The sequence below is a fragment of the Harmonia axyridis genome, chromosome 3 (genome assembly GCF_914767665.1).
Source record: "Harmonia axyridis chromosome 3, icHarAxyr1.1, whole genome shotgun sequence".
In the NCBI taxonomy this organism is placed as follows: Eukaryota; Metazoa; Arthropoda; class Insecta; order Coleoptera; family Coccinellidae; genus Harmonia; species Harmonia axyridis.
In genome coordinates this window covers 60,821,055-60,845,870 of record NC_059503.1, presented here as the reverse complement: position 1 = coordinate 60,845,870, position 24,816 = coordinate 60,821,055, and the positions used below count along the sequence as shown (strand labels likewise).

Genomic DNA, 24,816 nt, shown 5'->3' with positions numbered 1-24,816 from the left:
ACTGAAAAAATGTTCTTGATTTTTTTTCTTTTTCTAACTTGACCACTTAGAAATCGGAAGCACTCAAAAGAAGATAAAAAACAGTTTTTACTGTGTACTGAAGTAGTTTTCCTGGAGTTCACAAGATTGTTAGTTTATTGGATTACCCATAGTTGGGGTACCTTATTTTCGAAAAAGATCATTTTGAAGGCGATATAATGAATTTGAATTAATTCGATTATTACTACTCCCCATTTTATATTCCATTCCAGAATGAATCTTGGTACTGTTTTGACGTAGTGCTATCATTCCTCGATATTTTCATAACAAAAATTATATCAAAAGAAAAATTATTTAGTTTCAGTCAATTATTTACCTGTACTGCTTGTTCTGTCCCGACAGAACAAGTCTAGGCTTAATTTTTTTTATGGTTGATGTCGCGCGCTGTTTCGCACTGACAGTTATAGTCTTTGCAGAAGAAGTCGACGGTTCTACTGTTCCTATTGCCGCCTTCTTCAGCTTACTCCAATGAGGCTCTTCACAAACACTATCTACACTATCACTAGCACGTTGATTGTTAGTATTTTTGTTTGTCTCATTTTCATCTTTGGACGGCTGATTATCATCACTGGGTACATTTTTCTGTCTCGAGTCAGTTGAACCGTTCGATATTGGCACGTTTTGATCACTAATTTTGTTGTCTTTATCATTTATGAGGGACAGTTTTGTATCTTTGGCACTAGAGTAGAGTTTGAGCCTTTCCCTGAAATAAATAACATACAAAAGTTAGATCCAACAATTATATGATTTCAAACCTACCTCAACGACATCTTGCTACTATGATTAACTCTATTTGTACATATAACTCCTTTGTTGACATTATTAGCTCTGGATAGAACTCCAGAAAAACTAGCTCTACTCTCGATTTTAGGAGGTGATGTTGGTGTGGGACTACTCGGTTGACTTCCTCCCATTATTCGTGATAATCTTCTACCTTTTTCCTCTCTCCTTGCCCTTTCTTCTTCCCTTTTCAGTCTTTCCTTCTCTTCTCTCTCCTTGTTCTTAGCAGCTCTCTCCTCTTTGGCCTTCAATAATAGAATTCTCTGAAGAAGGGGTATGCTACTGTCTGTCGGATCTTCTTCTGGAATTTCTTCGCTGATCAACGGTGGACTCTTGATACTAGAAGATGAAGGAGAAATCATAGGAGATGTTGAGTTCTTCGAACGATCTTCGTTCTCTTGTTTTTCTTTCAGTAGTCTGAAAAATATAGGAGAAAAATAACAATTGCAGCTTTAGTATAGATCACAATTACCTTAATCTATTGAGAAGCGGTAACCCTGCACCAAGAGGAGATGTCGTTTCTGTTGATCCGTGGCAACTTTCTCTCTTACTTCGATCTTCATCTTGACTAAGATCATGACTCTTGACTCTGGACATCCTCTTCAAACTACTCCTACCACATCCAGACGAATGCAGTGGTTGTAACTCTAAGGATTCTTGAGATCTCCTACTGGTTCTTGATTTCTTGAGAACATTCCTCAAACCCTGAACGAGAAAGTCAATTTTCGGAAACCTACTGATTTCAAATCAGGAAGAACTCACCTTTGCTTCATTTTTGATTTTGTCAACAAGTCCTTTTGGATCATTATGGCCATGTTGGTGTTTTTGTTGAGAAGTGGAAATCGCAGATGCCTGAACTTCCTTGAGTCTTTTCCTCCCTAGAGCTTGTAGGATTTCTTGAGCTTCGGGATAATCTTCCATAGCCCCTAATACATCTTCTCTAGACAGAGAAAAGAGTTCTGAATAACCCACTGATCGCACATCAGCTGTTCTCCTAGAAAAACGAACTCTATAAGTCCAAAATATATTTCCGGAATTGATACTAAAAGAAACTATAACAACTGAATAACAAAATAATTGATTTGCTCATTTGAATCCGTTCATAGTATGTTCCATCATGAACTGGACAAACATATATAGTATTATAGTATATGAATATTTTCGAATTATTTTAAATTTATATTGAAAGTCGAGAGTTTGACTACAAACAAAGATTCATTTAAATTACAGTAAAATATTTTTGTCATGAATTTTTATTAGCGTCTAGAATGTTTCGACAGCCCAATTTCAAAATTTTGGCGCTCATAGCCTAAGCTGTTTCTTTCTAATTATGTTAGAGGAGCGAAGGAGAAATAAGGATGGCTTTAATGAAGGATTATGCTCGATTCTTCTTTCATATTTGTCTTTGGTAAACCTAAGAAAAGTACAATCGTCAAACATTTCATAATTTTTTTTGCTGTAGTAAAAAGAAGTTTTGTTCAATTAATGTAATTTTTTTTCGCAAAAATTCTTGGAGAATTAGGTTCAATCAGAAAATGAAATTCAATTTGGCAACCAAAAAAATACGAACAGTGCAGGTTTTTGCATATTCCTAAATTGTGAAATTTTCATTCGTTAAAATATTCTGGTGGTTAATACAGTACAGTTGCATTCTTCTCCCAACAAAACAACAAAAAATAAATAAAATATACCTACAAAATGCCATTCCTTCAATTCTTCAGCAATTCCAAGAAAAAAATAAAAATATTCACATAAATGACCCTTTTTATTTCCGAAAAAAAATCACCCTCTAAGAATGGTGATTGGTGATTTTCATACTGTTAAGTTAAAATATGGTACAAATATTTCGTGATATTTATTGACATCAAGAGAATGTCAGTAAATTCATTATTACATTATTGGCATTTTTCTGATATTTGTATACCTCTTGTCGAAGAGCGTCAAGAAGAAGAGAAAATGAAAACAAAATGCAGTAAAGAAACAAGATATTTAGATCCGAGATCAGTAAATGAAAGAAAACAATGAAGATAGACCACATCCAACATGATAAACACTCGACGAAAAAAAGAAAGATATTTCAACTATTGCTTTTATTTAGATTGGTGAACATGAACTGAAGGAATTTACCATCTACAATTGCTATCTGCGATGTACTTACTTATTGAATCCATCCAAATTGAGGATTCCTATTTCTCCAAAAAAATCTCCAGCTTTCATCGTCGTCAAAACCTTTCCATTTTCATTTATCACTTCAAGTATACCATCAGCGATTATGAACATCTCTCTGGCTACCTCGCCCTTCCTACAGATAGAGTCACCTGGCGTAAAGATATACGCCTTCATTTTCAAAACAAGATCTCTAAGGAATTCTGGTTGACATTCTTGGAAGATGGTAACCTGTAAAACAATTTTTAAAGGAAAATGAGAATTGATGAGAAAACGAGAGCTTACTTTTTTCAATACACTGAGGTTAACGTGCAGTGCTAGTTCTGTTTTGAGCTTGTCCGGGAGATGTCCTAAAGCTGTGTTTATATCTCCTCCTCCCTGTATCCTGCCTCTGGACCAGGAGTAATCGTACCACCTGAGTACTCTCCTTTTCATCCCACCAGGTACCTTCAAATTGAATTCAGATTATTAGAGATGCTTCAACGTGAATCAATAAGCTCGGAGATATCACTATGACAATTCCTGCAAAATGATAACTCTGTGTGAGGATATGATTTCTTTCATCAGAATTCATGAACTAATAGGCTTCAAGAATTCAACTGGCCATAAAAAATAACCCATTAAGTAGTACAAAACTATATACAAGTTGAAGAAGGTGTCTTGCCCTTAGTTATTTTTTAAAGACTATTTGAGATATCAATGTAGGTATTGTCATAGTAGTTTTCAGGCTGATAACTGTTTACTTTGAACGTTACCTTGTGATTACGCATATAAGTTTTGGCCCCATCTAAAAGTCTTTCGAACTCTAATCGATTCGCATTTCTATTCGTTATAACATTACCAACTTGTCCTGCAATACAAAGGAATATCATTTAATTTTCATTCAAGCCAATATAACATGAAACTCACCGACAATCGTGGCAAATATGAAAACTCCTATCAAATAGCTAACAATCGTAAAAATATACCTGAAAAAACATTATGGTTTAATAAAATATCGTTCTGATAATAATTTCAAAGCGCAAGATCACCACCCAAAAGTTCCAAAAAGCACATGAAACAGCACAACATAGAAACGAACACAAAAAAAAAAGAGAAATGAAGAATTAACTCGAGAAAGATTGCACGACAGGACTGTTTAGGCTGTTCGGAACATTTAGGGGTGACCGCTGGGATAATTCTCGAAAAGGGAGCCGTATCACTGTTCGCAGAACAGCCGTCAGTCCTGCCGCGCAGCGTCCTGATGGTGATCAACAGGCTCGAAACGTACCCGAAATTCGTGTCAAACTGGAGGAGTCTTGATTTCACGCCTCTGCGCGGCAAAGACCTCGGGCCATCGACTGAACCAGTGTTCCTGAAAAATTGTAGCCCATGGATATGCAGTAAAAATCAACACATATTAATTCGACGTGAATTTTAGTGACAACAAGCTTATTCATCTATTTTATAATTTTCAACATTGAGTTGAATAATTGAAATCAATTTTTTTCTATTATTATCTTTGTTTATCGAATTCATTAGTAGAAGTTGATGATTTCCAGAAAAAAACTTAACGATTCACGAATGTCATCGTTTAGATAGGACGTTCCCAAAGATAAACCATATTTTAACATTATTAGCCTATATATCAAACATGCGAAATAGAAAAATTATTGGTTTTGTTAGGTTTTGTGTATGTACCAAATAATTTCTGTGAGACATTATATTAACATAGCTACTGCTGCTTCTTCTATCTCCTTATCAAACTCATCAGAAGAACTACTGTTTATTTTGATTATTGTGTACCTACTCGTAATAATTTGAATGTTCTTTATAATTGTTATTTTAGCTCTGGACCAGAAGGCAAACTGTGGCGCTCACAAAAGTGAATTGACGAGTCGACTGAGGCTACAGAAGTGAGCACAGAAGGCGAATCGACGCGTCGATCGAGTCTTGTCAGCGTTACGTCGCGTCGACAGGATGAGTATGTTTCTATCTTTATTCATTCAATGTATTTATTGGACCATCGTTGGACATTAACCACTACTTCTTCGAAAAAATATTTTGAACAAAATTACAGATAGAGTTCAAATATTTTATCTTATTTTGTGAATTAACCCTTTCAGTCACAAAATTTTGGTGTAAAACTGCTAATCTATGGAACCTCCTCTGAAATTTTAATTAGAATTTTTCATGGATCTTTTTTCAACTTTTAAAAAATTGAAAGCCAAAATACAAATGAACAATAATATGGACTGTATGTTAGAAAGAGACCATTGATATCAGTGATTGTGACAAGGATAGAAGAGTTGAAGGCAAAACATTGATTTTGAGAATGGATCATATGGAGTTTCTTGTGGTGATTATTGAGTGTTTTTTGTAATTCTTGTGCTTTTATAACTAATTAACAATTTTGAATATGCCTGCTCCGTGTGCATCTAATAATTTATTGTGTTATTATATCCAAAAAAAATATCAGGCGTGATATTTCATAGCTAACTGAGCATGATGTGACTTATTGTTTACTTTCTTGAATATTTCCACACGTTTTCGAAAAATGAAGTGAATATACAAAAATGGGTGTTGGCAATGAGGAGTAAACACTAGAAACTTTCTGCCACAGTCCCATTATATTATATTATATGTTTTTTTTTTCATGTGTGCCAATATTTTGTGATAAAAGGAAAAAAATAAACCATTGTATGAAACTCACAGCCTTTCTTCACACATTTGGAGAGTAAGGCTGAAATGAAAATGACGATCCTATGGAATGTCCGTCCTCCCTTAATAAAAGTAGTATAAACAACATAAAATTTCAAAGATTTTATAAATATTCTTTTGTGGGTGTTATTATTTAATTTATTTCTCATTGATCATTTTTTAGAATTATTATTGATTTAATTATCGCGCACTTTTTATAATATTAATATAATAATATATTATAATATTATATACCTCAGCAATGAAATTAGTTTATTTGGTATAAAATAAACATTTTCTTCTACTTATTACAAATTTTGAAATTCGTTAAGTTCAGTTACACAAGATATCGAAAATAAATTTAATTATCTAAATTATTGTTATAATACTGAACTTTCTGGCAACTGTGGAATGTAAATAAGAAATATTTCTTTTCAGGCTGAAGTCTATTCTTTTTAAAAAATTGAAAACGCTTTATTCCAATAGCCAATCCATATCTTTTGCTATTAATCATTAATTCCATGCCTCACAATATATCTTTCTCTCCTTCTTTGATATTCCGGAAAGCGCTGAGTAAATGTCACGTGACTCCCAGCCCATGTTATATGTCTGTGATATGCATTCATTTGAGGCCAACGTTGACAAAGCGCATATAATAACGTGATTTGTTAATATCAGCCATGAAACAGTAAGTCCTCAAATGAGGATGCGGTAACTGAAAGGGTTAAATAGTAAATTAAATTGAATTTGATTCTCAATTTCGAATATTTTTAGGAGAAGAACCGGTCTACAACAAACGAAATACTTATCCAAAATTCTTTGATATTGCTCATGCGGTATTCGAGTAAACTGGAATCTTTTCCAGTTGTGCCCTACAAAAAGCGTTCGGAAAAACCAATAAGGAGAACGAATCGATACAATCAGATGACTGAGGTTGGAAAATTCTAGCAACCGGATAATAAATTACAGGATAGGAGACAACTTACTCTGCATTAGTTTCGGGAGTTGGCAGGTCTCCAATAGTGGTTAACGTTAGAGTCGACCAATATAGGGATCCTAGATATTTCCTTGCTAAAGTGGCGTAGTCACCTGGACGATATGGATATACCCAATCTCCCTGCGGAACAAAGCGTTATAACTAAAATATTTCATTACAGTATAGACCATGAGCTGATTCAGTTTTTTTTTTTTTTTTTGGAGATATGAAAAGGGATAAGTTTCTGACTTTTATGAATTCTTTTTTTGTGAGGATGAAACATTTTTGTGTTACTAAAATGAATAAAAAGTGAAAAGAAGGTATTGGTGAAATTATTTTTTCTTTAAGAGGGAACACCACCACACGACATTTCCGTGATCTGTCAATATTTTCCTAAGGAAGGAGGAGGATGAAAATAATAAGTGGTGTTGCCAGGATTGAATGATTAGTAGAAATTAAGAATATTACAATAACTACTTTTCGTCCTGTCCTCGAAAGAAAGTACTTAACGAATGTTTTAAAAATTTTCATAAAACGAGATTTTTTCCTGTTTTGTGATGATTTTTCTTAGGATTTTTCATGAATGATGTAACGATACATCAATGCTTCATAGCACTACCTTATGATTAAATATTCTGCGAAAACTAATCAAAAATATTATTCTCATTTGGAATTCTCATTGGAAATTTTGAAATGCTACAATGCAGATTATTGTTTGAAGAAATTATGTGGAAATTCCATAAAAATTGGTTGTCATGAACGGGTTGGTCAGAGAATGTTGACCAACGTTCACTTATCTCCGGTTGAGATGTTCTTTCAACCCTTCTCAATAAGAGACCCTAAGCGATACTCATTATAAACTGACTTCCTCCTTAAACCTGAACAAAATCGTAACCTCGTACTTATCTAAGACCGCTCCAACAATTGCCCAAGATACCATGCCAATTAGATCATTGGTTGAAAAACTTTTTTATCCTTCTTCAATTTTTCGTCAACAGACCCCACCAGATCAAGCATATTTTTCTGTTGTCTCAGCTAGAACCATACTTCGAATTTGCCTACAGCTTGACGGATTTTCTGCTGTGTCATATGTGACCAAAAAGCATTTTTACTGACCTTAGATAAGCCAAGATTTCCCTGTATCTAAATATATTTTTCTTATCCGTGAAAAATATATCGATTTCACCAACGCAGTGAGACGATAAGTAATGGAAAAATAATCGATGAAGAATATATCCTGCTTCCAAGATAAGATCAGTTTACACAAGTCGCGATCGCTCTTTTGAATTTAACGTATATTCTTTCTGAATAATAATCCCAATAATTTCAATGATTTCCAAATTTTCGATTTACTACGATAATTTCAATAATTTCCAAATTTGCGATTCACTACACGGTGATTTATAAGAACTATTCCTAATTTCACATCACGTGGTGATGTTCCCTCTCAACGGGTATCTTCAATGTTTTTCAATGAGAATTGCATATTGGATTTCTCATCTTGAAACAATAATGAAATACAATATTATGCATCTGCTATTATGCAGTTCTGCAAATGATTTTTTATGGTCAATATTTATCAACCTATACTGAAATTTTTTTAAATCGATGGTAATATCAATATGACAGAATATGAATGACATAAATTAAAAATTCGTAATTGATGCTGATGTGTAGATCTCGATTCAGTCGCAGTAAACCCATACAAAACCAGAAAAGGCAACTGATTAAAATTTATGGTTCTCAATTCTTATTGGATAGCATTGATTGACAATAACTTCGAACGTTTCTGGGAAGCTTCAAGTATCTTTGTTTCACTAGAAGATGGTGCGGAAAATAAAAGAAGTTGAGCGAAATGGGATGGATCGGTCAATTGCTTTTTTGATGTTTTCTGGAATAACGTATATTAACTTGTGATGAACAAATATTTCAATTCTTTTGTTTTACATCATGATGACTTCCAATCGCGTCAGTTTTTCATTTTATTTATTTTTATAATAGGTATTTTACTTTTCACCGATTATTTATTTTTTTTCCTCTGATTTTAATCAATCAATTAGTAAGATAACTGATAGTATGTATTCATGGAAATATTTCCTGAATTCTCACCTGGAAACCTTCAGCTTCTGACAGTAAAAAATAGAAACAGCCAAACCAGTGAGCTAAGATTAAAAGAATATGTATCAAATTTACGACTCTCCATAAGTTCGGCCACACTGTTCTCGATTCTACCATGTAATAATAATTTATGGCTCGGTATACCTGAAAACAAGGATTTATTATTCACAACGAAATGTAAATAGCTGAGTAGATAAATTAAAAATGAAACATCAAGTTTGAATCCATGACCAAATATTTCTCGCTTTAGAGTAAGGTAATAAACAAAGTATAATTCATCAAGTGAGTTATTACCATTACCGCAAGTTGAATACTATACTTTATCTACGACTATAACAATAAATACTAAAACACAAGAATAAAGGAAGAACTTTATTGAAAAACCCTAAAAGTCACTTAAAAACGTCAAAATTATCAAAGTTTTATTCCTCCTCTCAATAACAATAATGGAATATTTCCTTTCGGACAACCAAATAGAAGCACAGATCCATCTTTTCCTATTGATTATAGCGACTTATAGTAGTGAGTTATTATAACTCACGCTGTTTGTTAATAGATACTATTAATTGCTCAAAAGCAGTTGAATAATGAATATATAATTCAATAGAAGTAGTAAAGTTTCTTTATCTACTCCTATTGCTGTTTGTTAATAGATACTATTAATTGCTCAAAAGCAGTTGAATAATGAATATATAATTCAATAGGGGTAGATAAGGTTCTTTATCTACTCCTATTGAATTATATATAGTAAGATCATTAAGTCATCGTTTACAGGGAATGTTTTTTGGTATATTTTAATGCATTTTTATGTTCAACTATTAAGGTTTTTCAATAAAGTTGTCGTACTCTGTGCTGGATTCGAGCTAGCCGAAACTAGTTCGATTGTGATTGGTGACACTAAGTTTCCATCTCTCTTGTACGGGATCGAGCACTTATGTTTATTTCCCGTTCCTATTTTTTCTCAGTATTTATTGATAAAGTCGTAGATAAAGTATAGTATTCAACTTGCGGTAATGGTCATAACTCACTTGATGAATTACAGCACTCGCCTGCGGCTCGTGCTGCAGACTTCATCTGCGTGAGTTATAACCTACATTACCGCTCGTTGAATTATATACTATTATAACAATTCATTTTTTGATCGGTTATGATTCGTATCAATAATGTATTACTATATTTATTGAAATTGTCTGAAGCAGTAAATGCACGACTTCATACATCTTACTGAAAAGGTTCTTCTATCTAATGAATATTTCATCGAAACAACCAACACTCAATATCAATTACAGAATCGATATATTGATATTGATAAAAAGGGAATCATAATACCAATAAATAGGGGTATATGTTGGGGAATGAAATTTCCCTACATTGAAGAGAAAGTATATTGTGTCGGTGAATCAAGTTGATGATTGCTATTCTTCAATACAATGAATGAATTTTGTTCGGTGCTGTGATTTCTTTCAAAATTGAGATATATCAATTATTAAAGAGAAACACAATAAAAGAATCACTTAGCTCGGTAAAGGGGGTAAAAAGAAATGAACTACAAACTTTGTTGAGATTTTGTCTTTTCCCCTCATGTTGCCGGTGCGTATCTTTGAATTATTGAGTTACAGAATACATTCTCATGGTGGTTGATCATTTTTTTAGATTCAGCAATATTTCATGATATTCCAAATATTTTGTTACCTAAATACTAATATTGATATATGATTTGATTTTGGCATAGTTTGATGGTATACCTTCGTCAATTTAATTACGGTATTTTACCTTGAAGAATCTAGGAAACCTGAGCAAAGGCTGGGATCCATATTTCCATTGGAGCCAGTCCAAAGGGCAGAGGGAGGCCATATCCATCAAGAAGGCACGTGAACGTAGATAATGACAAGCTAACTTCTTGGAATCATAAACCATGAGGCCCTGCTCCAGATAGCCAGTACGAAGCTGCACGAACCAGTCAAGGACGAATACGATGTCGCTAAGACCGTCACAGCCAACCCAAAAATTTGAGATCATACTCTGTGAAAAATATTTCCAGTTTTAATTAACTTTATTTGGGCTGTGAGAAGACAGGATGGACATTCGGTTAGAGTTAGTTGGTTTTGAATAAGGAAAGTTGTCAGGAGTTTCTGTTCTGTTATTCAGAACGATGAATGTGATTATAACTTTACCCAAGTTATTTTCTCAACGTAAATTAAATCGAGTTTTTGAATATTTTCATTCCGAGTTTGACTGTTTAAATGGTGTTGGGAATTTTTTACACATGATTTAGAATGTTTCAATTAATTAGCTGTTGATAGTTAGTATTTTTCCATGAACAGGTTCATCTCATGTACCTACAATTATTCATTGTAACGAGTGTTTCTTTTTCGAGGTATATAACTTTAAGTTGGCATTACTGTTCAAGATGGCGACCGATTCAACAGCTGTCAAGTGATTTATTTACAGTTTGATTCGGCAATTCATCATGAATAGACTCACGCCTGAACAACGCTTGCAAATAGTGCAATTTTATTTCGAAAATAATGGTTCTGAGCGGAATACGTATCGCGCACTACGTCCATTTTATTTTGTTTAGCGATGAAGCGCACTTCTGGTTGAATGGCTACGTCAACAAACAAAACTGCCGCATTTGAAGTGAAGCTAATCCTCAAGTGTATTGTCGAAACACCGTTACATCCAGAAAAACTGCCTGTTTGATGCAATTTATGGGCTGGTGGAATCATTGGTCCGTACTTCTTCAAAAACGATGATGGCCAGAACGTTACAGTCAATGGCGATTGATATAGAGCCATGATTACTAATTTTTTCATTCCTGAATCGAACGACCATGATGTCCAGGAGCTGTGGTTCCAACAAGACGGCGCAACATGTCACACAGCTCGTGCCACAATCGATTTATTGAAATACACGTTTGGTGACCGCCTAATTTCACGTTTTGGACCTGTGAATTGGCCTCCAAGATCTTGTGATTTAACACCGCTAGACTACTTTCGGTGGGGCTATATTAAGTCATTGGTCTATGCGGATAAGCCACAAACCCTTGACCATTTGGAAGACAACATTCGCCGTGTTATTGCCGATATACGGCCACAAATGTTGGAAAAATTCATCTAAAATTGGACGTCCAGATTGGACTACATCCGAGCCAGCCGTGGCGGTCATATGCCAGAAATCATATTTAAAATGTAATGCCACAAGATAATCTTGCGGATAAATCGAATTCATGTCAATCGAATAATCCATCGTTGTTTTATTGCAATTTAAAGTTCTATAGCTCTAAAAAAAACACCCTTTAAAACCAGTCGTTCATAATGTCAGGGCCTTTGACAAGAATTACGGGCCCAGGGGATATGAAAATGCGGTCCCCAAGCGCTTTCGCCATTTTAAGCCGGACAAAATAAGTAGTGAATTATAAATTCATCGTCTTTGCATTTTTTCAACCAGTAAACAGCCGATTATGTCTTCATCTCACGATAATTCTCTGTTAAGCATCAAAGTTTATCAGGCAGTGTTTATCTGCGGATCACATTCACACGCATTTTGATATCTACTGAAAACACGGGCATAGTAGAAAAATAATATAGTAATATATCGTATATACTATAGACTGAATCACATTGAAAGATTGAATATTCATTTCGGACAATTTCTACAAATAATACAGAAGTGGCTTTTGAAATTGGGATTTTGTTGTCTTGAGCATAGAGTCGATAATCCGGCAAACATCGATTGAGCCGAATAAGAACGGTGATAGTTTTTATTATTACTGAAGCACTAAAACTATGTTCGGCACTAGCAACCGATACCGAAAATGACAAAATATTAGCAATGCAATAGAAATATTGGGATATTTTGCATCTATTTTCCGATAGTCCAAGGGAGCAACGTCTGGAGAATACGGTGGTTGGTGTAGGACTTCCCATTTCAACGTTTGCAGATGCAGAATTGGAGGCATTTCTTGATCAAGACTTCTGTCAAACGCATCAAGAATTGAAGAATCATTAGGAGTAATGCAACAAGTAATTTTAAAATGCGTGAAATTCATGCGAATGACTCAGAAACACGAAAATTGGGATCCGTACGAGATAAAGCCGAGATATGTTGAACGGCTTTTGTTATCTTGTGAACCGCTGCTTGCAAGGCAAAGGCGAAAGGGATTTCTGCATCGCATTGTGACTGGAGACAAAGAATGGGTTCAATACGATAATCCGAAGCGCAGAAAATCATGGGGATATCCCGGCCATGCTTCCACGTTGACGGCCAAACCGAATATTCACGGTTGCAAGGTCATGCTCAGTATTTGGTGGAACCAGCTCGGCGTAATGAATTATGAGTTGTTAAAACCGACTGGAACACGAATTAATGTGTTTGAGCCGAGCATTGAAACACAAACGGCCGCAGTACAACGAGAGACATGATAAAGTGATTTTAAAGCATGACAATGCTCGACCTCATGTTGCGAAAGAGGTCAAGAAATATTTGGAAATGTTGAGACGCTGCTCCCTCAGACTATCATTTGTTTTGATCAATGGCACACGGCCTGGCTGACCAGCACTTTTGGAATAGAAAAATTGAATTGATTCGTGAATCGATTCGTGAATCGCTTTGAAGATGACTAGTTTTTTCAATGCAGGATTCGTACGCTGCTTGAATGATGAAAGAAAGTAATGACCAGCGATGGACAAAATTTTGAATTGTAGTGACTCTATCTGCTCACAGATGGAGCTATGTCTGCTCGCGCCTTTCTAATTCGGCCAAAGAATCATGAATACAATGAAGTCTCGAATTTTGGAGAAAAAGGCCGGAAGTAAAGTTGTACGCCTATGTATTAATCAAGGGTATTTTAAAATACAAGACAAACAATAATAATGTAATATTGTATTGCATTTAATTTCGAATTTATAATTGCTGAAATGTAGGTACTTCGAATTTCATAGGACTATTCGAACAAAACAGAACAGACGAGATTCAATAACATAATAGACGGCAGTAATTCATAATTTCCAGTCATTGATTTGCAACAATTGAAGAATACATAACAAAATCTGATCCTTCCATCAACGCACCACCGTAAAGCACATTTAGATCCATAATCTGTATCGTATACAGGTCTCTGACAGAATTTAATTTCCATAGTTTCCTGATCGTATAACAGCAGTTCAGCATCGAATCATGCCTTTCGATTGGCCGCATCAGATTCGTCATGATGAAACCTGGCAGATCCCAATCAGCCGTCTCTCTTATCCCGGAATTCAATTCTCGTTCCCAATGGAACGGACTTCATTGTATATACCAGCGATCAGCGGAGAAAGCCGTCTACCGATCGAAAAAAAAATTCACATCCACCCTACGAAACTGTATAATGTGGATACTCACGCGTCTCGTCCTAGGAGACAGAAAGTCATTTATTTTGGCGGATCTCCCCTTTTTTCAGCCACCAACTTCCGCTTTACTCATCCCAGAAAAGGGAACGATGAGAAGACAGGATTTGCGAGGAGTTTTTTTCGGAATATTTTATATAAAGGAGGGAGTTGTATCAATGTTGATCGAACGGAGATATCAGCTTCGCGAGGTCATTAGAAACAACTGAAAACAACTTTAAGAGAAAAAAAATTTTGGTTTTAGAACTTCAACTCCCTATAAAGATAATAAGATCTGGAACAAAGCAAGATCACCTAAAGTTACGACATGCTGCCTAGTTCTCTCATTTTGCACTTGAGTTCTGAACATTTTTATACATAATAAAAGAATTATATATGGCCATCAGTATGCTTGGAAAACTATTAGTTCCTTAAAGCATCGAGAACAGTTTTCAATTGATTTACAACGGAACTAATTTCTATTTTACCTAAATCTTGAAAGATATTTATTAGTTCTTCAAAGTGTCGAGCATGTCGTTTCCAATTGATTTACGTTGAAACCAATTTCTGCTGTAAATTTAAGGAGATTTATTAAAGGTTGAGAATGCTCGAAAACGAACATGATGGGTCCACGTGCCAGAAACTCTCCGACCGAGAACATTTCATGGTGAAAACCACATGAGTCCATAGGAACCATAAAGTATTTTGTGGGCAGTACGGCCAGAACTTTTTTGGAACAAGGGGTGTTGCGTCAAGTGAATTTCACACAAACTTTACGGGCAGTTGAATATTCAGAGATACGCATTTAGGTCGAAAAACCTACCCCAGCAGGTACAGCGAGGGCAAAAAATAGAACAGGAACATCCTTGGCGCCACATTGACGCTACATATGGTCATCCTGAAGTCACATCTAAGGGCAAGGAATGAAGACGTGGACCAATCAGGGACTTGGATTGCGCTTTGGTATGCAAAATCCAAAGCGACGCTTAACATTCCCAGGAAATTGGGGTACCATATTCAGTACGCTCGTAGCTGTTACCTTGTGAACACATAACTTGTACAGCCAAATTCAATATATTAGTTAAAAAATCCGGTGTTTCATTATCCCAATTTAATAGAATTACAGTTGATCGATTCAACCAAAAACAAGGGGGATGTTTAGCACTTTCCCCGATACCGGTGAGATGTGACCCAGTGTTAATGCCTTCCTGAAATGTAGCCAGTCTGTTCGCGTTTCCAAATATCGCCCTACATTATCACACCCCCAGCACCAAATTGAACTCTAGAAGAGGTACAGTATTGAGGGTATCGTTTTACAAGACTTCTCTAAACTTTTTGAAGTAAATATCGCCTCAAAAGCGATTCGTCTATGAAGAATAGAATGGTTCGCCAGTCGTTCATGTCCCAATCTGCATGATCTCGAGCAAATTCTATACGCTATCTTTGACGATCTGCTTCCAATAGAGGACCTGTAGCAAGTACCGGAGATGATGAATTCTTGCAACCTTCTGCGTACGCTATCAAAGTGAACTTAAAGTACTATGAACAGCTTCCACTCTTCTCGATGTTTTGAAAAATGCTTGCAGGTATATCTTCTGAGCCTGAACTTTCTGCACAGAAAGTTGATATCTAGACACTGACAAATGATCAATAACCCGATCCTTTCAGAATTGTCAATTCCATTTCAATCCATTAAAAAATATAGATGGTGTTCAAACTTTGTTGAAATTACTCCAGAAAAACTTGTGAAATAATTTTTTTTTCCTAATTATTTTCAAAGGCCAGAAATTATTCAGATTATGCCCAAGGGTTTTATGTACTCGAAAATGATGTTGTTGACTCAACAATCAAAGCAAAATAACACACTGATATAGTATATCGAAAGTCACTTGGAAAAAGCCAGAATATTTCGATTATTATTATTAGGGTTATCCAAGTTTCCAGGAATTCATTTGGGACTAGGGAATTCACTGCATAACAGTTCTTTTGAATGAACACCGGTATTCGGCGGATCGTCTCTGGAACCTGAATTCGTCAATTTGATTGTGTCTATTGGCTAAAATTCACGTTTCGCCCGGGTGGCGATTTGGTCACTTTCACTTCCTGATTATCTTTCTTATGATTCGCATAGACCCATGTGGTCCGTAGGGGATTTATCGAATGAGCATTTTTGATCGGTTTCAGTTCGTTGTGTGACTTTTTTTTATTTTTGGAAATTATATTCAAAGTCACTTGAAGTAAACCTGAAAACTTCTAATATAGAAGGGTTTTCCAAGTTCCCAGAAATTTATAAGAGAGCAAGGAATTCACTGTCTCACTAGTCTTTTTTGATTGATTCCAGTATGCCAGTTGATTCTCTACCGAAATAGTATCTATAGATTCGATCACTTTCATTGCTCGAATACTTGCTACTGCGTGGCAATTTGGTCGCTCTTATTGGTGGGAGTTGTGCTGATCTTCCACATCTCATCAATAGAACTGGTTCCGGGAATTCTTAAGAATAGTTTAAGAAAATTCAATCAAATTCCGACAAAAGATTCTAGAGTCATCGAGAAAATGAGAAAGGTTTTCAATGATTTCTACGATGAAGTTTGGCGAAATTTTGTGACAAATGTTAAAAAAACCGAAGATGAAAATTTTGCGATCAAGGCTATGTTTTCAAGAGTTTGCCTCATCTTCAGACTGAACATTTCCAAGTTCATCGAAAACATTTTCAGGTGTTTATAATTTCAAGCAATGATCATGTCATCATAGTTAATAATGTTCCCTACTAGTATATCAGAGCTCGAGAATATAGAAAAATTAAATATAGTAGGTTAACATGGTAACAATGGTTCAATACAATCGCATGAATACTCTAGGGTTTAATGAATGCGCCCATGGTTTCGGCATGAGATCAAACGAACATCTGGACAAGCGTTTTTATGAAGTAGTTCAGGTAAGATTGGAAGAAGTATACGACATAAAAGATGATTTCTCACCTGCAGCTCCGGAAAACTCTGTCTTACTATCAGGGTCCACATGTTGTATAAGACACAGATTGTGATAACGAACAGCCAGTAGAAGTAAAAGTTCTCGTCAGGATTAACGACAGATCTAGGCTGCCTCCTGGCCCTTCTCCTCCTCCTGGGTGCCGACTGTTCTCCAGTGTTTCCCTCGCTTCCGGTATCGTCCACAGTTTCCTGAGTTTCCGGTATCTGACGCGTGGTGAAACGCTGGAGGAAAGAATCCTCCCTCTTTAAGGGTGGTTTCTGCGAAGAGAAGAACTGAATGATGAGAAATAATCAGGTGAGGATATTGGGTTACTTGTGGAAATGATGCATTCATGAACAAAGATTGAAGGTAGGTTTATGTATATTTCTCGGAAATGGATGCATTCATCGCAGAATTTCTGTCAGATTTATAGTCTCTCCGAGTTCAGTTTGAATTTTCAAGTCATCAGGATCAAACTTTTGAAAGTAAGAAACTAGAAACTTGTAATTCGATAAAAATAATACTGTCTTTATTCCCTCAGTTATAGGTTACAAATATGATCATAGAAAAAAACGAAATCCACTAAATAATTGTCTAGCTCGATCTAATCTGTGGTTCACGAGATTCAAAGCATTGCCGATCCCAAAATCCGTCCTAAAAGCAACTCAAAACATAAAGATTCAACTTATGATTAGGAGAAAAAAATATTCGAAGACAAGTGACAAAAATCTTTTCATAAATCTACCATATAAAATATAGAATCTACCCTGTCAATACCCACATATGTCTATCAAACAGCTAGTTGAATAGTCAAAAGGCATTTACAAAAATAAATAGGCTGCGTCAAGATGACCTTGAAACGAATGTTCAAATTGTGGACGTCAGAACAATGAGTGATTTTATTGTAAAGGGTACGGAGGGGGTTTTACTGTTAATGATTTTCATGAACAAGTCTTTCAATATTCATAATAATCCAGTTGACGATGCGATGTGTGTAACTGAATCCTTTATATTTATGTTCGCCAAAAATCGGACATAGGCATGAATTCTTTTATTCCTTGTTTATCGTGGACATTCAAGCGAAGATTGTTGACAGCATCTGCATAGTTTAAATGTGAACAAATAAATCGCAAAGCAGTTTCCTTAGTTCAATCTTCAAAAATTCATAGTTTGCAAACTGCCTAATTGACTTCACCGGGATGGAACGTTTTGTAAATAATACTGTCCATCATCTGCATAGTCACGTGCTGAGCAAGAAATTATAAATTTTATTAATTGGGAGATATAACTGATAAACAAAATTGACCCTCGAATTGAAACCTTTCGAAATACCCAAAAAATTGGCAGTTAGTTTTTATAAAACATTGCCTGAAGATGATTGGCGAGAAAAGAGTCAAGGAAGAACACTTCCTTTTCGAATAGACCCATGTGAAAACTTGAGAAGGTATTTTTGTTGTGGTATTAAAAGTCTATGGTCGACAATTACCACTCATAGGGAGTGGTAGATTGTAACGTTACAAGGTATACTAGCATTTATTATTGGAATTAAAAAAATTGACAACAATTTGAACTGACAAGACATGATATGATTGTTTCCTTTCTTATTAATAATTTTAATATCATTTCAGTTGAAATATATCAACTATAATAGATCTTCCTTATTAATATACTCCCGGAAGTTCCAGTGATATCACTACAACTTCCGGGAGTTTATTATTATAATGAGTGTTTCATCATTATGCTATGCGTATCATTCAATTTTTTTATCATTTTACTACTTCAACAAATGGGTGAAATAGGAATTTGCTAGGCAAAAAGTCTCTTTGATATGCTGTAGTGACTCTGTCTGCTCACTACAGCGCCATGGCTGTTCTTGCTACTCTACTTCGGCCCCGGTGGATTTAAAGGGGTCCTCGCGTTGCAACAGAGTCACTTCTCCACGATAGTATGAGAAGGCAGAGATGGCTGGAATTCCTAACCGATAAATCCACCAGCGATCTCGGGACGAAACACAAAACATCTGGGACCTTATTCTCGACAAGTGATCTTTCAAAACGTATACGTACATTCAGTGTTTAGAGTACTGAAAGTACGTATACGTTTTGAAAGAATACTTGTCGAGAATACGGTCCCTGGGGATGGCGCACCTCGTAACTTGGCTCGAGAACGACTCGCTAAATATACAACATATATAAAATAAAATAATGAATGAAGTTGCCTTGACAAACTTTATATATATATATATATAGACGGAACGTTGGCCCAGTCCAAATTGGTTGCCTAATTTCAATTGTCCAAACCCTGTAAATTGATATAAAACATGCATGTAAGTAAGATAGCATAGGAAATTTTTTGTTACAAATTGAACGATGAATTCAGAAATGATTTTCATTTCGAATTATCTCAGTGGTGTAATATTCCTTCCTTTCAAAAAACCGAGTCAGTTTTTAAGACAAAACGAAACACCCTGTATCTTGAAATTCGAAGCATCTGCGACCCAAAGTTATTTAGCAAACTGTAATAATTTTGCGTACAGAAACACCCCCAGAAGTATGTGTCACTTATTCAATAAAATCCTGGATATCTAATGTCTCAATTGAACATTATCTGCAAAAATTGGGGTTCTTCACACGAAGGTTGAAAATTGCGTGTTATGAGGAGCACAACCTAAATTTTCGAATTCATCATTCTCACAATGAGAGAAATATGAAGGAAGATTCAATAGAAGAGAGGTTTCTTTGTAGTATTAGAAAATAAGACCGAAGCGGAAAAATGTGCTGTTCTGCAACAACAAAGTACCTCATCCTAGTAAACTCGATAGATCCATATCATGCAAGCCGTTGCCGAACGAATGAAAAACCATTTCTCTAGATCTGTGGCAAAACCGTTCATTCTGTTCATTTCTTGTAGAACAAAATCATGTGGGATAACTTAGTTTTATACAGATTTCATGGGTATATAACTTTAAGTTGGCATTAGTGTTCAAGATGGCGACCGATTTAACAGCTGTGTGATTTATTCTCAGTTTGGTTTGGAAATTCATTATGAATAGATTCACGCCTGAACAACGCTTGCAAATAGTGCAATTTTATTTCGAAAATAATGGTTCTGTGCGGAATACGTATCGCGCACTACGTCCATTTTATTTTGTTTAGCGATGAAGCGCACTTCTGGTTGAATTTCTACGTCAACAAACAGAACTGCCGCATTTGGAGTGAAGCTAATCCTCAAGTGTATGTCGAAACACCGTTACATCCAGAAAAATTCATTGGTCCGTACTTCTTCAAAAACGATGATGGCTAGAACGTTACAGTCAATGGTGATCGGTATAGAGCCATGATTACTAACTTTTTCATTCCTGAATTGAACAACCATGATGTCCAGGAGCTTTGGTTCCAACAAGACGGCGCAACATGTCACACAGCTCGTGCCACAATCGATTTATTGAAAGACACGTTTGGTGACCGCCTAATTTCACGTTTTGGACCTGTGAATTGGCCTCCAAGATCTTGTGATTTAACACCGCTAGACTACTTTCTGTGGGGCTATGTAAAGTCATTGCTCTATGCGGATAAGCCACAAACCCTTGACCTTTTGGAAGACAACATTCGCCGTGTTATTGCCGATATACGGCCACAAATGTTGTAAAAAGTCATCGAAAATTGGACGTCCAGATTGGACTACATCCGAGCCAGCTGTGGTGGTCATATGCCAGAAGTCATATTTAAAATGTAATGCCACAAGATTATCTTATGGATAAATGAAATTCATGTGAATCGAATGATCCATCGTTGTTTTATTGCAATTTAAAGTTCTATAGCTCTAAAAAAAACACCCTTTAGAATAAAATCATGTATGTATAGCTTAGTTTCATACAGATTTCATGGTTACATCTATTTTATTGTTGTACATGGAACTCTTCTGCTACGGATTTATCTGTCAAATTTGTAGTACCGAAAACAGTTCTACAACAATTTTCAATACAAACCCCTAAAGGATATTTATGGAAATATTCCAATAATTTCAATGAAAATCAGTGAATTAGGGAGAAATAATGTATAACACTCGCAAGAAGCCTTATTCTAAGTCTCGTTCATTCAAAAACGAGTTTTTTCAACCAATATTTGGCAAACCCAGGCAGGGCCGCCGCCAGGACCGGCAAATCGGACATTTTTCCGGGGTGCCAAAATTTAGGGGCGCAGTGTGTCAATAAAACAAGACATACTTTTTGATACAAAAATGTTCTCTTAGTGAATATACCACTCTTTGTAGTAAAATAACAGAATTACCAAGAGCTGATATTTTTGAAATCTAATAAGCGCTTTCATCTATAGTTATGAAAATACAAATAGGTAATAAAATGCACCTTTCAGAACAACATCGTCTTTTTACTGTAGATTTATTTATAAAGCTTCGTACTTTTGAACAATGCAGGGCATTTGTTCATGAAATCGACAAAACGTCCTTTGATAAATTCAAGATTGTGATATTAAGTTAAAAAAACTATTAATATGGAATTGAAGAGATGCCTTACAGGAATAACAGAGGCTCCTTCGAGAAAATTCAAATAAATTAGGCGAATCAGGGCGGCAAAATTTCATTTTGCCGTGGCGCCAAAATGTCTGGCGGCTGCCCTGAACACAAGCATACAAATTGCATCAACAGTCTTCGAAGAAGCATCAATGCCTTCAGTTTAGAAAATTTTAATAAATTTTGAAAATTTGATAAATATTGATGAGACTTTTTCAGTTGAAAATATTCGAAGAAGAGATCTTTCAGGGAGAAAGATCATTGTCTCAAACCCCAATATGCTAATTTTTAGCTCAAAATTATGATTAGTTTTCCATAAATGTCTAATAGGCCATCCCGGTGAATTACTCTGTATATTATGAATGTTAAAAAATTATAGGATTGCTAATAAAATCTGGAATTCTATTGACATAAAAAAGTACTGACTGTTCTGACCTACTTGCTCATACCCATAGCACCAATCTTATGGAAGGAGAGTTAAGTTATCGTGTTTCCTACTCAACGAGAAAGGAAAGAAACAGAGAGAAAGAAATTAGCCTTTCGTCGCAATAATTCGTTGGAAATCTCCCAGGACAAGGGCATTAAAATGAGTGAGGAATAAATGTTGGTTTATGCAGTGGAACGACGCTGAAACAGATGGCCCAGTTTCTAGTTATGCGCGAAATTCATATCAAAACGAAGCAACAAGGATTCACGAATCAGATTTTTAGTTCATTCGAGAGCAAGGGAAGTTTGTCGGAAAAATTTGAAATAAATTGAAAGTTTCACATTTTGCGTTTATACTAGGTGTCCTGCAACTATTCAAACATACTTCACTGATGTGGGGGAACTATCTCGTGGACTTAATAACCAAAAAATATTTTGATCCGAACTGTAATTTTTTCGAGGTTCACCTTTTGATTGGATTATATTTTTCCGTGTTCGTTATTCCAAAGAAAACCGAGTATATTTCGATAGTAGAAAATACAAATTATTCGAAACTGTATTTTTCTAAATTTTTCCTCAAAAAGGTATAATTTCTCGACTTGAAAACAACAAATGGTGGAATCAAACGTACGTGGTAAACGCAGTGGCCGCTATAAGGCATCAGCTATTAACATCTTGTCAATTTTTAATTGAATTGAATTCTTTGTAATAATTTTCTTGATTCAGAGGTACATTTAACAATGTATGAAGCATACTTATTGCATTTTTTGGATGTACGGATATTTGGACGATTGGTGTATTGTGATATCAGTATATATCGGAATGTTCTTCTTCATAACCATTCTCTCCAATTTTCATTTTAATCTCGTTTCCATAATAGATTGATGATAATATTTTAATGATTATATGTATTAAAATTTAATTTGATTTAAATTTTTCAAAACAATGCTGTAATAAAAGTATTATTAGCCCCACGTTGGGCGCCAATTGTTATGTATCTATATTATTTTTTATTTCAGAATAGAATATTTGATTTGAAATTTGATGTTTCGAACCAATAACAAATATAATTTCGACTTTTCAATATTCTAATGACTTTTCAGGAGGGTCAAAAACTGAGTGTAGGAAATTAGAAAAAGTAAGCAGCTCGAGATGTGATCATCAAATCTGAGTCTATTGCATAATATGAGTCCCAAGTTACGTTTGCTGTTTTCAATTTTATACTTTTATCTACAATTTTCATGTCTATAATCGTTCTTACTTGTTCCACGTAGTTTTTGGGACCAAAAAGTAAGGCACCACACTTCTCGTGATTGAGATGGAGGTGGTGCAGGGAGAAGTACTCTACAAGTTTTCCAAGTTCAGAATTCAACAAATTACAAGCCTCATTAGCTTCATCTTTGTCGAAGAATATTAGTACTCTAGTCACTGACAGGTCTTCAGATAAATCCCTGTCCATCATAACTCTCTGAGTTCTTCCATCAAAGAAACTGTCGAAAAATTAAACCGCGTCTTCGTCAAGGCCTGAATAGTGGAGTATTGCTAGTAATCATAGTATATCTATTATGTTTCTTCACTGACTATAAATTTTTGATAAAAAAAATCCATAACAGTACCCAAGGGGAAAAGGTACATCAGGTCTTCAAGGAATATAATTTCGCCATCCTTCGAGCAAATGATAGTTAATTCGATGAATTTGTTTATTTCCACGTAGTTGAATATTTGAGTTATTCCAATTTTGATATTAGCTTTCGAGTAGAACTTTCATGGTAGTGAAAATATAATATAATATAATATTATATAATATGAATTATAATAATATAATAAGGTCTGTGTACGATAGGAACTTAATTTAGAAGTACCTACTCTTCAACGATGTATCAGTTATCGAATAAATCGAATGAAATGATTTTATGATTTGGTATTAAGGATCTATCAACTAGAATTGCTTCCATATTTTATATTATGAACACACTTCGACATTGTTTTCAAAAAGTTTGGAGGGGAATTGGGAAATCTAAAACAATGAAAAGCTACGAATTGAATTTTATTCTTCGGAGGAAATGACTCTTCTTATGAGTTTTTTTATTAGCTTCCTAGATCGTGAGTTCATAATTCTCTGTACGTCAACAATGCTACAGTAGAAGGTTTCGCGGAGATTGCCTTCGGCCATGTCACGTGTTAAGCTTCCCGATAACGTTATTTCTACAGAGCAACCCTATTTGAGAAAGTCACTTATTGAAGACTTTAATTCCAGCTATATTGGTCGTATAACTCCTGCTTCCCTTAGGATTCAGGAGGCGCTTGATTGGTTCGGAGTTAATACCATCGATAGGAGATTTTCAGATTTTAGGTTCGAATCGAAAAGAACGAAGAGGATTCGATTCTATCAATATTTCATTCGAACTGCATATAGGACATTTCAGAAGATGTTCTACAGATGTGGCGCTCCCTAATGATTTTTGAACATATACAGGTTGTGGCCTAATGGATGGAAAATATGGTATAGTATATTATCCAGAATCACTTGGAGGAAGCCAGAATGAGACGATTATACAAGGATTATCCAGGTTCCCAGAAATTCCTTTGGGGCCAGTGAATTTATTTCCTAGCAATACTCTCAAGTAAACCCCGGTATTTAGCGTATTGTCTTTGGAACCAGAATGAGTCGATTTAGTTATGATATTTCTGTAGGATCCAGTTATTGTTCCCTGTAAATAATGGAGATGGTCAACAGGATGCTTGGAGATCTATTAGTTTCTT

General features: G+C 35.3%; 1 protein-coding gene across 5 annotated transcripts in view; it reads right to left on the bottom strand.

Annotated features, from left to right (window-relative positions):
* LOC123675051 overlaps nucleotides 1–24,816 on the bottom strand; it is a 167,064-nt gene that overhangs the window by 7,821 nt on the left and 134,427 nt on the right. For 4 of the 5 annotated variants that reach the window (XM_045610286.1, XM_045610287.1, XM_045610290.1 and 1 more), the window contains 13 exons: nucleotides 17,106–17,375; nucleotides 10,532–10,780; nucleotides 8,750–8,902; nucleotides 6,651–6,781; nucleotides 4,256–4,339; nucleotides 3,895–3,953; nucleotides 3,741–3,835; nucleotides 3,271–3,432; nucleotides 2,978–3,216; nucleotides 1,582–1,813; nucleotides 1,292–1,524; nucleotides 799–1,236; nucleotides 356–742 (listed from right to left, as the gene is read on the bottom strand). In XM_045610286.1, coding sequence (XP_045466242.1) covers nucleotides 356–742; nucleotides 799–1,236; nucleotides 1,292–1,524; nucleotides 1,582–1,813; nucleotides 2,978–3,216; nucleotides 3,271–3,432; nucleotides 3,741–3,835; nucleotides 3,895–3,953; nucleotides 4,256–4,339; nucleotides 6,651–6,781; nucleotides 8,750–8,902; nucleotides 10,532–10,780; nucleotides 17,106–17,375 — 2,732 coding nt within the window. The remainder of the gene's footprint in view (nucleotides 1–355; nucleotides 743–798; nucleotides 1,237–1,291; nucleotides 1,525–1,581; nucleotides 1,814–2,977; nucleotides 3,217–3,270; nucleotides 3,433–3,740; nucleotides 3,836–3,894; nucleotides 3,954–4,255; nucleotides 4,340–6,650; nucleotides 6,782–8,749; nucleotides 8,903–10,531; nucleotides 10,781–17,105; nucleotides 17,376–24,816) is intronic. The other variant, XM_045610288.1, reaches the window with a different exon arrangement.